The sequence below is a fragment of the Vombatus ursinus genome, unplaced genomic scaffold, assembly GCF_900497805.2.
Source record: "Vombatus ursinus unplaced genomic scaffold, bare-nosed wombat genome assembly UNPS02014779.1, whole genome shotgun sequence".
NCBI classification, from domain to species: domain Eukaryota; kingdom Metazoa; phylum Chordata; class Mammalia; order Diprotodontia; family Vombatidae; genus Vombatus; species Vombatus ursinus.
Genome location: NW_020954557.1, coordinates 48,463,726 through 48,480,904, shown reverse-complemented (window position 1 = coordinate 48,480,904; position 17,179 = coordinate 48,463,726). Strand labels below are relative to the sequence as shown.

Here is a 17,179-nt window from a genome sequence, read left to right as displayed (position 1 = left end):
GCATCCTCCAAATTTCCAACTCCCTGCCACCAGAAAAGAGCTGTTATAAATATTTCCATACATATAGGTCCTTTTCCTTTATGGATACAGACGTAGTAGTGGCACTGCTAGGACATAGGGTATGCATGGTTTTATAGCTCTTTGGGCATAGTTCCAAATTGCTCTAAAGAATGATTGAATCATGTTTATAGCAGCTCTTTTTGTACTGGCCAAGAATTGAAAGTTGAGGGGATGGCCATAAATTGGGGCATGGCTGAACAAGTTGTGGTATATGAATATGATGGAATACTATTGTTCCATAAGAAATGATGAGCAGGTAGACTTCAGAAAAGCCTGGAGAGACATACATGAACTGATACTGAGTGAAATGAGCAGAACCAGCAGAATATTGTACACAGTAACAGCAGCATTGTGTGATAACTAACTTTGATAGACTTAACTCTTCTCAGCAATGCAGTGATCTAAGACAACTCCAAAAGACTCATGATGGAAAATACTATCCATATCCAGAAAAAGAACTATGGAGTCTGAATGCAGATCGAAGCATACCATTTGCTCTCTTTTTTTCTTCTTGTTGTTTCTTCTTTGTCATGGTTTTTTCCCATTGGTTCTAATTCTTCTTTACAACATGACTAATGTGAAAATTTAAAAAAAAAAAAAGAAATGGTTGAATCAGTTCAGAACTCCACCAACAGTGCATTAATGTTTCATTTTTCCCACATCCCCTCCAACATTTGTCACTCTCCTTTTCTGTCCTATTAGCCAATCTAATAGGTATGAGGTAGTACCTCAGGTTGTTTCAATTTACATTCATCTAATCAATAGGAATTTAGAGCACCTTCTCATATGGCTATACTGATTACTCCATCTGAAAACTTTGTATCTCTTGATCATTTATCATTTGGGGAATGGCTCTTATTTTTATAAATTTGACTCAGTTCTCTATATATTTGAGAAATGAGGCCTTTGTCAGAGAAACTTGCTTCAAAATTTTTTTCACAGTTATGATTACTAAATGTATTTCCCTCCATCCTCTTTCCCCTTTCCATTTATTCAATTTTCTCTTTCCTTTCACGCTGTCCCTTCTCAAAAGTGTTTTGCTTCTGATTATCCCATTTCTTCTATCCACTCCTTTTCTTATCCCCTTCCCTTCCTATTTTCCTATAGGGTGAGATATATTCCTATACATAATTGAGTGTGTATATTATTCTGAGCCAATTCTGAGACAGTAAGGTTTACTCACCCCTCCCCTACCTTTCCCATCTTCCTCTCTACTGTAAAAGCTTTTTCTTGCCTTTTATGTGAGATAATTTACTCCATTCTACCTCTCCCTTTCCTTTTCTCTTAGTACATTCCTCTCTCTCACTCCTTAATTTTGTTTTTTAGATACCATCCCTTCATATTCAACTCACACCTGTGCCCTCTGTTTATATATAATCCTTCTAACTGCCCTAATAATGAGAAAGTTCTTATGAGTTACAGGTATAATCTTCCCATGTAGGAGTATAAACAGTTGAACCTTATTAAGTTCCTTATGATTTCCCTTTCCTGTTTACCTTTTTATGCTTCTCTTGAGTCTTGTATTTGAAAGTCAAATTTTCTATTCAGCTCTGGGCTTTTCATCAAGAATACTTGAAAGTCTTCTATTTCATTGAATATCCGTTTTTCCTTCTGAAGGATTATATTCAGTTTTGCTGGGGAGGTGATTTTTGTTTGTACTCCTAACCCCTTTGCCCTCCAGAATGTCATATTTTAAGCCCTCCAAGTAGAGAGAAGGTATAGGATCTGAGAGATGTTGAGGAGGTAGAATGGACAAGTATTGGCAATTAATCAGGTATAAGAATGTTTGAGATTGAAAAGACAAGGATGACCCAGGTTGCACCTGAGTGCTGAAAAGAATGGTGCTCCTCTCAGCACATAAAGGAATGTTAGGAGACAGCTAAGGTATAGGAAGAAAGGTGATGAATTCTGGTTTGCACGTATTGAGTTTCAGAGAAGTGCACACATCCAACATGCCTTCTATGTCCAAGTGGAATTGTTAAGCCAGCATTTGTGAGACAGGAAGGTAAGAAATTGGAGCTCAGGAGAGATAGGGGTTGAGTTTGTAGATTTGTGTTATCTGCATAGATGATAGAAGAATCCATGAGAATTAATGAAACCAACAAAGTATATAGAAAGAGGAGAGGAGAGTCACAGAATATTAGAGCCAAAAGAGACCACACAGTCTAACAGCAGCCTCATTTTACAAATGAGTAGACTAAGCCTCAGTGAGATAAATTGGTTAGCCTCAGGCCAAAGAGACAATTCACGTCAGATCTGAGATTCAAACCTAGGCTTTCCCAGTCCAAATCCAACACTCTTTTCACTCAACCCCCACAGCGATTTTTCTTAATATAAATAAGGCATATTACTTTGAAGATGATGCAGTTTGACTCATCGAGTTAGAATTGGAGAATGTTCACAAAACCTTTGCTTCCTTATTTTATATATCCCCTTACTTTGTATATACTTTGCATGCAATTTATCCTGCTCAGGGCATTCAAGACCCCTGGGAGTGTTATAAATTCTAGGAATATTAAAGTGAACCTTGTACTGAGCATAGCATGATTCAACACATTAGATGAACATGGGAATACTATGTTGTTGCTAATATCAATGTGTTTTTTTTTTCTCCTAAAGGACTTTGTTATTATGTTCCTGCATCATCTTGCAACCATCTCCTTGATCACCTTTTCATATGTCAACAATATGGCCCGAGTGGGGACCCTGGTCATGTGTCTCCATGATGCAGCTGATGCCCTGCTGGAGGTGAGAGCCCTTGGTCATCTTTTAACATTGCAAAGCACCTAAGTCAGTAAGCCTGCCAAGGAAGCCATAGTTATTCTGTATTGTGATAAACTGGCATTTTGGAGAATATTGTAATTACAAGTAATTCTTGCTTTGAAGCTTCAGAGCATTTCCTTATCAGTTTAAACAAATGCATCTATAATTTAGTGAATAAAAAGCTTTATGCGATAAATATTTTATCATGTTAGGGTTCTTTATTAAAAGTGTAATGAAACTTTTTTTTACTATTCCACCCTTGTTATTAAAAGATATTGCAATGGGGAAATCATAATTATGGTTTCCTATTCATAATTTTTTTTATTATTTTCCTGCTCATAATTGACTAGGCTTTGTTTCCTTTAGTATAACAATGTATTATAAACTGTGATGCTCTCAACATTTCTTTTTCAATCCCCTTTCTCTCAGTTTTTAAAGGGGGTGCTATGCATAGAAAGGATTATATAATGCTTATAGTTCTTATTACCTATTTAAATATCAACTTGTAGTATTCAGAGTATGATGTATACTGAAGCAGCGAAGTGTATGTAAATATTGGAAGTGAGGCACCCCCAAAGTAATATATCCTGTTCATATTATGAAAAATATCTGGGAGGATATTAGTTTATAACTCACACAAACATACATGACAGCAACATCCATTGGGTATTCACACTGTTAAACAGGAATAATTTAGTGGAGGTTTTTTGTTTTTGGTTTTTTTTTCCTCCGAAGGCGTGGTATTTATCTCTAATATCTGCTGAATAATTCCTAGGATCACAAATTTAATGCAGGAAGGAACTTCAATGACCTTTTAACCTAGCCTCTCATTTTACAAATAAAAAAAATTGGGGCCCAGAGAAACAAAGTGATTTGTCCAAGGTTGGGTAGGTAGCAAGTAGGAGAGAGGGGATTTGAACCCTCCAAATCCACTGTACCTGCTGCCTCTCAGTGTTCAGATACAATCCTTGTTCTTAATTCCTAGAGTACAGACTCAATTTGTTTTATTAGTGAATTAAATACTTCATTTTTAACATGATATTGAAGATTTCCTAATGAGGAAAAAAATCAGTGTACCTCAGTTCAGATTTCAGTTGGATAGACCCAATATACCTTAAAATCTACATTCTATTGATGAATTCCTACTAGCTGTGATACTACAAATGCCACAGAAAGTGGTCCCAAGCCCTATTAAACATGACTCAAATGATATAAAATATATAATATATAAAATATTTAATATATACATATAATATATAAAATAATATAGAGATGAAATTCTAGGGAATGACTCTATGATAAAGACAGTGTTTCAGAACTTGAAAAATATATCATGCTTTAGTAAAGAATTTAATCTAGATGATTTGTGGTACAAGGAAGAGTGCTGGTGCCGGAGTCAGAAGGTCAGAGTTTAAATTCCACATCTAATGCTTACTACCAGTCTTGGAAAAGTCATTCATCTTCCCTGGGCCTCAGTTTCCTCCTTTGTAAAATCAGAAAATTGAACTGGACGGCCTCAGAAGTCCCTGTTAACTCCAGATCTACAATCCTATGATTTATAAAAGAAAATGGTTCTAATAGGATAGATGCCTGTGCTAATGGTTCTGTTGGATAATAATCCAAAATAAAATATATTCAGAACAATGTTTTACGAGGGAAGAAATAAGCCCAAGAATAGTTCTTTTAAAATCAGTCGATATTTGGTTAAAACCTCAGTGCCCTTAGAGATGGGAAATCAGGCAGCAGCTTGCAGCCTTGAAATCCTCTTTATGCAATCTTCTGTTTTTATCTAGGAAAGGAAATAGGGGCAGGTTGAATACTGTCTAAAAAGAAGTAGACTTCATGGCCAGCATGGGCATTGGACGTATAAAAAGGTACTCTGGAAAATCCACTTGCTTTATAAGACATGAGAGATTCTGTGTTTTGGTTAGGTCAGAAATAAACAGTAAGTTGCCTTTTTATTTTTTCATTCAATTTAAAGAATTCTAATTCTCACTGTCTTTCTTGGAACAGAAACAAGTCATTCAGCAAATCAGTAGTTCATTTACTTAGGTGCCATTTCATTAATAAGTATTTCCTCTGGCCTGTGCAGTTCTCTCATCCCTTTGTGTTTCACTCAAAGCAGAGAAATCATAGCACTTTAAGTGCTAGAGTTAAAAATAAATACTGTGCACTGCACTTGTTTGCCAACCCATGTAAATACTATCAACAAGCCTTTGAGTATGAATTCAGCTAATGGCAGCCCTCTACAAAATGGAGGATGATATCATAAGTTTATTGGTACCTTGGGTATGTAGCGCTGCATTCACATCCCTGAAGATCTCTTTGTAACATGCAGGAATGTGTCCTAGATATACCATTCATTGTTTTATGTGCCTCACCACTTTTACCTTGAGATATTTAACTATTTCAGAAGTGTTTGACTAACAACAGCTAATGCTTATGAAGCACTATAAGCAAGGTTTTGTGCTAGTAGTTTACATTCTACTGGGAAATCTATAGATATAGATATAGATATACACACACATATATATATACATATGTGTATCTGTATATATATATTTATATATGTGAGTTATATCAGAAAATTTGAAGTGTCAAAGAATGCTAATGACTGGTAGGATCAGACAAGGCTCAATGGATGAGGTAGCCTCTGACCTGCCTTGAAAGAAGGTATGAGTTTTGAGAGGTCGAGATGAGAAGAGAATGCATTTTATGCTTTTGCACAAATATGTAGGAGGGAAGTAGAATGTTTAGATAATAGTTTAATCTAGATCATCAATGAATTTTTCACAAAATGGATGAACTTAGGGAATGCAAGATTAAGGCATCTCTATCATCTCCATGTATAGGCTGACTTGCAGAGTGAAAGTGCCCTTAAATTATTAGAGTGCATCTCACCATCAGTCACTTCCAGCATTGGTGAACCTTCCTTTTAAAAGGAAATAATGTTGAAGTTAATTTAACTAATTGACTTGTGAGAGATTCATGACATGATTTTGGCTTTTTGTTCTTTGTTTCAAAGTTTATGATAACAAGTCAGGGAGCATATTCCCAGACTATAATCACTGTACCCATAAAAGGACAAGCAAACATTTAAGTTGAAATGGTCAGAGACAATAAAGCCCAAAGATTCCAGATAGTGTTGGATAACTTTAGTACTTGGATCTCCATTATTTTTTAATGGGATTATCCAACATCTCTGATGCCACAAAGCAATAACATCATACATTACCATATCAGCAAGAATGTCCCCTTCCTCCTTATCTTAACTCAACCTTATGATTGAACTTTTTCTATGTGACAGAATATGTATCATTTGAATGAATCAGTATATTCATTTATGATGACTGATATCTCCTATAAACCGTGGATGGTTTATAAATATTGATGCCTGGCACTTCAAATTCATCTGCATTATGATGCAGCTGGTCAGTTGTGGCTTGGGAAAAGTCTATGCATATTGATAGAAGCTTTTCATTTGCCAGTACCACTAAATTAATGTCACATTTCTTCTACCTACAGGCTGCCAAAATGGCAAATTATGCCAAGTTTCAAAAACTGTGTGACCTAATGTTTGTCATGTTTGCAATCGTCTTCATCACCACAAGACTTGGTATATTTCCTCTCTGGTGAGTAAGCTAATCTTCTTTCCTGAGATGATTCAGTGTTACAAAATAGGCTTAATTAACACTATGGATAGTGATGAGCTGATTCTCCTACAGAACTGGACTAAAACAAGGGAAATAAGGGTTGAAAAAGATATTTAATCTTAAGTAGAGAAGGCCAACTCCCGTCAATACTTACCACAAGACAGGACAGAGAAAAGATGAGACATAGAGAGACTCTAGACACACAAGAGGTTTTTGTTCTCGCTAAGAAGCCTGAATTCCATTTCAGGAGTCTTAACTGCCACAGTAATACTCTTAAAGCACAGATCTAACCATGACATTGCCCTGCTTCAAAACCTCTAGTGGTTCCCCATTGCCTCCAGGATAAAACACAAATTCACTGGTTGGTTTTTAAAGCCTTTCACAGTGACTAAAGACTGCATTCCAGCCAAGTTAACTAGTTGTTCCTCATATGTGATACTCCTTCTCTCATCTCCATGATTTTGCACAGGTTATCATCCCCAGTCCTTCCTCACCTTGGTCTCGTAGAATCCCTACTTTTCTTCAAAATACACCTCAAATGACACTTCCTAAATGAGAGCTTTTCCAGATCCTCCCCAACCCCAGTCATCAGGGCTCCCCTCTGAAATTACCTTGAATTTACTTTGTCTACATGACATTTCCCTGTCCTAATGGATAGAGCACCGGACTCAGAGCCAGGGAAGGCCTGAGGTCAAGTCCCTTCTCTGACATGTGCTTGTTTTGTGACATTCAGCATGTCACTAGAAAGTGTCAGACATGGAGGCAGCTAGGTGACGCAGTGGATAGAGCACCAACCTTGGATTCAGGAGGACCTGAATTCAAATCTGGCCTCAGATACATAACACTTACTAGCTATGTGACCCTGGGGCAGGTCACTTAACCTCATTGCCTAGCCCCCCCAAAAAAAAGAAGAAGAAGAAAGTGTCAGACATGTGCCAGTACCACTTCCAAGTGTGGCCTGAGCTAGAAGAAGAAAGTATTTGGGAAATATTTAACAAAATGAAAATATAATTGAACATAATGTTAGTATGTGGTTTTCTAAGTCAATATGCAGCCATAGAGATCCTTATGTATGGGTTAGGGGCCTCATTTCTATTTGAATTTTACACTACTGGTCTAGACAACTCTCTAAGATTATAAGTTACAGAGAAAGTACTGACATTCATTGGTAGAGGAAGGAGTTCCCTATATTCATGAAATCACATTTTTTTTTCCTATGTAGGTATTGTTTTTCCCAAGAGAATATAAACTCCTTAGTCCACAAAGTCAAAAAACATTTAAAGCACCTACTATGTGCCAGGCACTGTGCTAAGCACTGGGGATACAAAAAAAACTCACTTCCTGCCCTCAAGGAGCTCACAGTCTAATGGGGGAGACAACATACAGACAGCTACATACCACAAGATATGGGCAGGACACATTGGATGTAATCAGCAGAGGGAAGGCACTAACATTAAAGGGGGTGGGAAAAGTTTCTTTTAGAAGGTGGATTTTAGCTGGGACTACAAGGAAACCAAGAAGCCCAGAGGTGGAGATAGGGTAGTGACTCGATCTTTTTTGTCTTGATTTAATGCTCACATGGTGCAGTGTCTAGCATATAGTGTTTGATAAATGAGTATTGATTGCTTTCCTTGAGACTGAGAAACAACTTTGCTTCCATTTCTGCTTAGTGTTAGGCAGAGCTGACTTTCCTAGAATGCAGAGCCCAGAAGAGTAAGAACAAGTCTTGCAGGAATGAAAATGTTGTTATTAGTACCTCCTGTTTTAGTGATACAAAATCTCTTCCCCGAGTACTTGCTGAGGCTATATAAAGAATGAGATCAATATTTGGTCAACCCTGTACCCACAAGAGAAGTGATGTTGCTGCCATACTACTTGAGGGTAGCCAAGTTTTGGATAAGCAGCATCTAGAGAGAAAGAATTTTGTTCCTTTATTCCAAGAAAAAAGCATATGACAGATGTGCAGTTGGATGCCTAGGGAGTGACATTTTTCTCAGTGTGCCCAAAGGTTAGTTGTTGGGTAAGTCTTGGTTAAACAATCTGCTTTTACTTCCAAAAAAAAAAAACCTGCAATAGAATTAGGACTTATTTTAATTTCCATAGCCTTTGTCACAGTCATTTTCCTCCATTTCAGGAAACCATTATTTTACATCCTCAGTTTTTAAATTCTTTGCAGACCATAGATTTACGGAATCTTACAGATTCATGTAGCGCAATGGGAAGAGCAAGGGCTCTGGAGACTGAAGACTTGGCTTGAAATCCTGCCTGTGTGACCTTGAGCGAGTCTCCCTCTCTCTCTCTCTCTCTGTCTTTGTCAGTCTCTCTCTATCTCTGTCTCTCTCTTTCTTTCTCTGTCTCTCTCTCTCCCTCTCTTGGAGGCAATCGGAGTTAAGTGACTTGCCCAGGGTCACATAGCTTGAGCAAGAATCTTAACCACCCTGAGGGTGGGGGGAAGGAGAAGAATAAGCATTTATGTAACACCTACTATGTGCTGGGCACTGTAGTGTTTTTACAAATATTACCTCATTTGATCCTTACAATAACCATGTAAGGTAGTTATTACTATTATTCCTATTTTTCAGTTGAGGAATCTGAGACAGTTAGAGGTTAAATGACTTGCTGCGGGTTAGACAGTTATTCAGTGTCTGTTTGTTTTTAAATAACTTCTTGTCTCTTCTAAACCATGTACCTCAGAGCAGGGGATCTTAAACTTTCTAATTTTTATTTTTTATCATGGACCCCTTTTGTAATCTGATGAAGTCTATGAATCCCTTCTCAGAATAATGTTGCCCGCATTCCTCATTGAAGGAAATGCTAAATTTCACTTAGAGGTTAGAGAAAGTAAAGATGAATTTTTTCCCATCCAAATTCATGGAACCCCTGAAATCTACACACAAACCCCTTAGAGATCTGCAGACTCCAGGTTAAGAACCATTGCCTTAGAGTAGCTGGTCATGGGATCATACCTGTTTTTGCTTTGAAATTGCTAAAATATACTTTCCTACAGCTGAGGGTTCATATGTATGTATTTCAATTGAGGCTTCTAAAATACAGGGCTGGTTCTCCTGAGGTTTCCAACCTTCCCACATCATTAACCAGTTCTTTTTTGTGAATCAGAAATAAATTCAAAGCAATAGTAACACTCACAGCTAGGTGGCGCAGTGGATAGTGCTGGGCGTGGAGCCAGGAAGACTCAATTTTCCTTAGTTTAAATCTGGCCTCAGACACTTACTAGCAGCTGTGTGACCCTGGGCAAGTCATTTAACCCTGTTTGCCTCAGTTTCCTCATCTGTAAAAAATGAGCTGGAGAAGGAAATGGTAAACCACTCCAGTATCTTTGCCAAGAAACAACCATGGATGGTATGGTCCACAGGGTCATGAAGGGTCGGACACAACTGAACAACAGCAAAGAATTAAGTTCTTTAGTTAATTATTTAATTAATTAATTAAGTTCTGACTTGCCAACTTGTTGGGTGTCAGGATTCAGGGGAAAAGTCAAAGATAACTCTAAGACTTTAAGTGTAGGTGACAGGGGAGAAAAGTAATACCAGGAATAGAGAAAGGGACATTCGGAGGAAGCACAGTAATGCTTTGATCCTGACCAAAATGAACCCATCCATCCTGGTAGTTTGTTGTTTTTTGTTTTTGTTTTCTTTTTTTTACCATTTTAAGTCGCGTCATACCAGTAGTTGATTTGGCTGTCTTCAAGACTTAGTATGGGGATGATCATAATGAGTTTTAAGTTGTTTAATACTTGTATGAACAAATTCTTTTTATATCTTTTGTCTTAGTATTACCCTATTGTTATTATGCTTTGAGTATCTTTGTGAGTGAAGTGTATGTATTTAGTGGAGTACACATTATTGTTATTATTGTCCTATTATCTTTTGAGCATCTTTGTGAGTGGAGTGGTTTGTGTGTGGGGAGAAGGAGGAACGCTATTATTTTCTTTTTTTTTAATGGAGCGCTAACTGAAGCAGAGAAGTTATAGGATGTGTACGAGGTCCTAAGGCCTCGGAAAAGCCAAGGCTAGGACCCAGATCCTCTCATGTCTGTTCTGCTTTCAACTTCAACAACTATGAAGCATCTTTCTGCTAAACTATGACATCTCTTTCAAGGTCTAGTCTACAAAAATTCACATTACACTTTTAGTGTGTCTACACATAGACACAAGCCATTTAAAGCTATTTCTGCTTTCTTCCACTACACTGACCACATGTATTGTAGTTCTGGGCATTCCCTTTGTTCAGTGAGAAGTTGTAATGATGTGTTATAGTTTATGCTAGTTATAAGATTAAAACATCATCTCTGTAATCATTGCACGTTTTATGATACAGAGAGGAATCTGATTCTTGCTAGTGCTGACTCCAAGTTTTGTTTTAATCACTGCTATTATGAGAGGCAGTATGATATAGTGGATGGAGAGCCAGTTTTGGGGTCGGGAAGACATGCGGTCAAGTCCAGCCTCTGATGGCTGCTTATATCCTGGCTTTGTGACCCTGGCCTAGTCACTTAACCCCTCATTGCTCATTTGCAGAACAGTTCAGCTACTGATCTGCATTGGTGGAGAAGGTTTCCTTACAGTGATTCCCCTACAGGAGCACCCGATAACAGTGAAGTCACAGGCCCAGTGCATATCATGGGTGCTCACTAAGCAGATAACTTGGAACCATCACCAAAAAGCCAGGGTGAGTTAATCATAATTACTGCAAGTCACTGGAGCTATTCCCTGCTATCAGAAAGAACCGTTGTAACTGATAGACTGTACTCTCAACTTCCATTCATTTTCTGTGCTAGCCCATTAGCTGCGGGGACTAGAATGAATGTCCTAACACTGAAGTCTCTGCATGTTACCAAGTACTCTTGCCTTCAGAGGCATCAGAGGACTTTGGGATCTTTTCATCTTAACTCTGTTCAAGCAGGGCAGTGTTGTGGGCTTTATTTTGACCTCAAATTTACACCTCTCAGCCTCTATCAAAAGAGTCAGTTGCATAACTTCAGTGGTGGATTTTATACCATAAATCCATCATTTTCTCTGCTGTGGTTCAGTTGAAAGAATATTAGCTCTCTGAATCTCTCTTTCTACAGTGCACCATTCTGCAATGTAGGGAAATTAATTGCAGATTTGTACTCTCTAGAGGTCTAGGCAGGATTTTTTTTTTAAGTTGCTATAGAGCTACCTGGACTATTCAGCTGTCAAACAGACTCTTTAATACGATTTTCAGTTCTTTGGTGTTGAGGAACCAAAAGAATGTGTCAAGTTTAGCTTTCTCTTTGACTTGCTTTTCAAGCTGAAACATTTACCAAAGGAACATTGCAAGTTTGCTTTTCTGAATAGCTAGTGATTACCAGATTAGTCTCAGAGTTCACAAATATGTAAAAACTGAATAGATTTTTTTTTCAAATCAATTCTAAGAAATTGCTCTGAAATTTGTTTTTCTGCTTGTGTTAAATGGTACATTTTAAATGTGAGGGGAAAAAGCTGAGCTCTTTACGCCATTGTGAATTTCAGTACATTTTTCATAATGTTTCCATCTTACATTAGCAGGTAAATTTTATTGAGGAGAAAAGAACTGCGTAAATTTAACTCTGGAAAAATTTTCACCATTTAAAATAAGCAAAGCACTTATTGCATCAATGTTCAACAGGAATTGAGCAATACCACTTAATCAGAAGCATGAATACTGAGGAGGAAGCTGGTATATTTAAGGGAGTTAAAACTCTGGCCTGTAGAGCTGTGAATAATGGATCCAGTTTTCCAATAGTCCAGCAGCCTCCGCTCCCCCCACCTCTTTCTTCCCACTGATTTTTTCAGGACCGTATTAACTTTTACAGAAAGCAGATATTTTACACATCTTGTCATGTCTGTACCTCCCAATACCATTTTGCATAGGTTTGTTGCTTTATTGTTGTTGTTGTTGAGTCGTTTCAGTCATGTCTGATGTGTTGTGACCCCCTTTGGAGTTTTCTTGGAGAAAAAAATATTGGTTTGCTATATCCCTCTCCAGCTCATTTTACAGATGATGAAACTAAGACACACAGGGTTAAGTGACTTGCCCAGGGTCACACAGCTAGTAAGTGTCTGAATTCATGAAGATGAGTCTTCCTGATTCCAAGACCAGTGCTCTGTCTACTGTGCCACCTAGCTGCCCTCAGTATGACTTTTTTTTTTTGCTTTTGCTAAGAATTAGCTTCTTCAGACTGAACTATGTAGAATGAATGCCTTTATGAGATAGACAAGAGTGAAACAGCTAATGTGAGCTAAGATATTATATGACTTCTTCTGTGATGATCATATTAATTCAATATGCAAGAGTAAAAAGGTTCTTATATTAAATAGATTGCAGAGATGATCTAACAAAAGATCAAGGTGAGGTAGAGAAAGATAGTAAAAATTTTCAGCCTCAAGTTGATTTCTAGAAAAGAAAACAATCAGCCTCAGGCAACTTGAATGGAAAGAATGCTTAATTTTATTATAAGGCAAATATTTTCATATTTCATGCAGAAGGGAATTTTTTTTTCCTGAGAGAGAGCGAGAGCAGTGAGTCAACAGAGAGAGAGAATGCAGTATCCTAGTAACGTTGTCTATTCAGAGACGATGCCTTGATTTTTTTTTTCCTAGTGCAAAATTCATTGCTAGGAAAAAAAGAAAAGGTAGAATGTCAGAGTATCAAAATACATTCCTATAAAATGCGTTTTCATTACCACTGAAATTTCAGAATGACCAATTTCATCTCCAACAGTACCAAGCCTAATGTGTGAAAAAGATTTTAAATCAATGTGCATATCATTCAGTTTCTAGAATAGATGCATTTCAGCCAGGTTTGCCATAAAACCAAATTCAGCATGTGAAGGCTAGACCTTGATTCAGGCTTTTTCTTTAGGTGCAACTGCATTCTGCAGCATCTTTCCTTCTGTGCCTCCACAGCAGGACCATGTCATCCCCACAACCTCCCTCCTTTCAACCATCACTGCCCTGCTGCTGTTGCTGCTGCTGCTGCTTCTGGGCCCCTAATTTTCAACTGAATTCAACTGAGAACTGAACTCTGTACCTCACTTTACAGTCTACTAACTAGTCAGGGCCAACCTAGCACCAGACTAACAATCACTGTGGATGACCGCAGTGTGGGTGTTTTCAGAGGCTAGAAAGTCAAGGTCGTTTCTGAGCTTCTTCCCAGGAATTCAGGAGGCTTCTTTCACTGCCATAGTAACTGCCATTGGGTATGTTACTGACAGTGAAGGGACGGGAGATGTGCCAGCTCTAAGATTCTTGGCATTTCATACCTGGCATCGTTGACATCAGCTGGATCAGAGCCCCGGCTCTGCCAGCGCAGTTCAATTTAGCGAGCTTTAATGGCGATTACTTGCCAAACATGTAATCTCAGGTGTGCCATTTAATCTCTTAGAGACTCAGTTTCCTCTTTTGAAAATGAGGGTAACACTTGTAGCACCTACCCTGCCTGTGTATTATGAGGTTCTAGTGAAATATATATAAAAGCATTTTGTAAGACTTAAAACACTATGTAAATATAAGCTACTCTTTAGCCATCATTTAACTTTTCATGTACTTATTTCTTGTTTCCCAGCTAGACTGTAAGCTCTTTGAGGTTAATGTTCATCATTCAGAACTCACTGTGTTTTACATCAATAAGAACATGGGCAGGCTAGCTGCAGAGACCATTAATAAAATTTGAAATGCCAAGTATTAAAGACAAAGCACCTTGACCTACTGGTCCTGTTGTAACATTAAGGAAATCAACTTTTGGCCAAAGGTAATAGCTCTACTCCCCCAAAGTCTCTGGCTTCATGGATTCCCTCCTTCATTGAGTTCTTTTCCTTTTCTTTTCTTTTTCTTCCTATTTCTTTCCTCCTTTGCTCTTTCCCTTCTTTCTTACTTCCTTTCTTCTTTCCTTCCTTCCCTCTTCTTCCTTTCCTTCCCTTTTCCTTCTCTTCTGTTTCCCTCCCCTTCCTTCCTTCTTTCCTCTCCTTTCCTTCCCTTTCCTTTTTATTCTTCCCTCTTTTCTTCCTCATTTCCTCTCTCCCCTTCTCTTTCCTTCCTCCTTTCCTTTCTTTCTGCCTCCCCTTTCCCTCCTTTTCCTTCCTTTCTCCTGTCTTCTTTCTTTCCCTTCTTGCTTCCCTCTCTCATGAAGGCTGGAAATTGGCTACTCACATACACAATGCCATTATCTGCTAGGGAACTTTACCTGCTCCATTTCCAACCTGGACTGGTTCATTGTCCCTTATACAACCTGGTATATCCCATCTTCTCCCCACTACCTCACACCACCCCTACTCCCCATTGCCAATAGCTCACCATGTTAATGCTTAGCTCATGGCAGCTCAGAATGCCCAAGCTTAAGCCAGCTGTCACCCTCAACCTTTTAAAAACAGGACTTTAGAAAAAGGGGAGAACTATGAATTTCCCCAAATCATTGGTTATTAATAACCATTTTTCTCAGTTTAGTGTTCTTCCTTGTATAGTGCAGTCCTAATGGAGATAACATGATGCAGAGGAATAAGTACTGGACTGGGAGTCAAAGGAAATGCATTCATATCCTGCCTCCACTATTCACTACAACCTTAAGCAAGTCATTTAACCTCTAATGGACCTCAGTTTTCTCATCTTTAAAAAGAGGGAGCTGAACTGGGTACCAAGGTACTTCCAAGGTACCTTCCAGTCCTAAATCTTACATCAACTGATGTTCAAAATAATGACCTAAGGCTCTGTAATATCCTGGACCATCAAAGCAAATTTAAATTATGTTCAGTCTACTATACTTCCTAAGGCAGGAAATCATGAATGCATTTTTATAGGAATTTTCATCAACAAGTTAAAATAAATCAGGTTTTTCTGGTTGAATGGGAATGAACCAGAACACCTTATTATCTGCATAGTTCCATTCATCCAGGTTTTAATGAACTGTATTTTCCCTACTTTTCTCCTTGGAGAGATGTGGGCCCTCATTCCTCACTGAAGGACAGGTTCCATGCTATACCAGCAAATGCTTTAAATTAAAAATAAAACCTTATATAAACTCTGCCCCCAATCATTGTGTACTCGAATGGCAAACACAAAAGGACATTTTCCTTGTTTTGTCTAAATCATTGTAACATTTAGGAAACCTCCCTTGCTTCCAAACATTACTTTAAGTAGATAAGGATATTACTTGCTAGTTTGGTAGTTAAGGTGAAAGGGGGTGGGGGCAGGGGTAATTGGGGGAACCTTTTCACACATGCAAAAAAAAATTGTAGGCATTTGTTATAAACTGTTTATATACTTACTTTGAAGCAGCTAGGTGGTACATTGGATGAAGTGCCTGGTCTGGAATCAGGAACACTCATCTTTGTGAGTTCAGATCTGGCCTCAGACACTTACTAGCTGTGTGACCCTGGGCAAGTCATTTAATTCTGTTTGCCTCAGTTCCCTCATCTATAAAATAAGCTGGAGAAGGAAATGGCAAACCACTCCAGTGTCTTTGCCAAGAAAATCTCAAATGGGGTCACGAAGAGAAGGGTATGACTGAATAACAACGATGACTACTATATGCTTACCTCCAATGTTGGAGATGGGGTGGGGAGATGCTTTGCAAAACAGTTTCTAGAGTTGCTATAAAAGGGTGAAGTGTAGTAAGAGCTAAAAAGTATTTAAAAAAACAGATTCTCCATATGGGTAGAGAAAGGAGGACTGAACTCCTTTCCACCGAATCTGAGAATCTTAAAGTTGGAAGGAAACTTCTATGTTGATAACCAGCTATATGGTCCTTGAGAAAGTCATCTAGCTCCTATGTGAAGACTTGCAGAAATGGGGAATTCAGGACTTAATGAGGCAAGCCTTCTGAGAACACAATTAAATTTGATTTCAACTGTTGTTTGTTTTTCTTCGTTCAGAATTTTAATCAGATCTTTGTGTCTGCCAACCTTGGTAAAATTTATTTGAAACCCCTGCATGACATCCCAGCCATCACAGCTTTCACAGCTCACTTTGTTGAAGGCTGTGTCCTGAGAGATGGACAGGGCTTTATAGGTTTCATTCTAATTTGATATAGTTCATTTTATTTTTGTCTTCAGAAATTGTGTTGTTATAATGTAGAGTATAGGGAAATTTCTGGTAGAAAAATATCTCCTTCAGGCTTAGGCACTATTTGCCACAGTACTTTTGTCCATTCACCCTTAGACTTCTTTCCCCATGTGGACTCTTTCGCTTTTCTCTCAGGGCTAAGATATTATCTTTCTTGTATAGTACAGTCCTAGTGGAGATAACATGATGCAGAGGAATAAGTACTGGACTGGGAGTCGAAGGAAATGTATAAGGTGGTCAGTGCTGACTACTGGCAACCTTGTGACTGATGTTCATCTCCCCAGACCTGTTTCATTCCACGTAATTATTTCCACGTTGTCATCTGGGTTTGGGAATGGCTGCTAAAATGTAACTGAATACATAGCTTGAATCATAACTTATTTTTATCTTCTAACCTACTTTTCTCCTCAAACTGGGGTGAACTAAACTGCTGCCACTGAATTCCTGACTTTTTTCCCCTTTTCATATAGCAGAACTGAAGATAACATAACTTATACCAGCATAAAATCAACTCGCGATTTAGTCACTTCTCTGTATTTGGGTGGTTCTCATCTCTGGGGCAATACAGAATAAGGCCAGACAGTTTATTGTCTCCTTCTGTCAAGAAAATTTAGGCATGAAGCTG

General features: G+C 38.2%; 1 protein-coding gene across 2 annotated transcripts in view; it reads left to right on the top strand.

Moving 5' to 3' along the window:
* CERS6 (ceramide synthase 6) overlaps positions 1-17,179 on the top strand; it is a 292,186-nt gene that overhangs the window by 227,376 nt on the left and 47,631 nt on the right. For both annotated transcript variants that reach the window (XM_027866035.1, XM_027866034.1), the window contains exons 7-8: positions 2,680-2,808; positions 6,349-6,455. In XM_027866035.1, the coding sequence (XP_027721836.1) occupies positions 2,680-2,808; positions 6,349-6,455 (236 nt within the window). The remainder of the gene's footprint in view (positions 1-2,679; positions 2,809-6,348; positions 6,456-17,179) is intronic.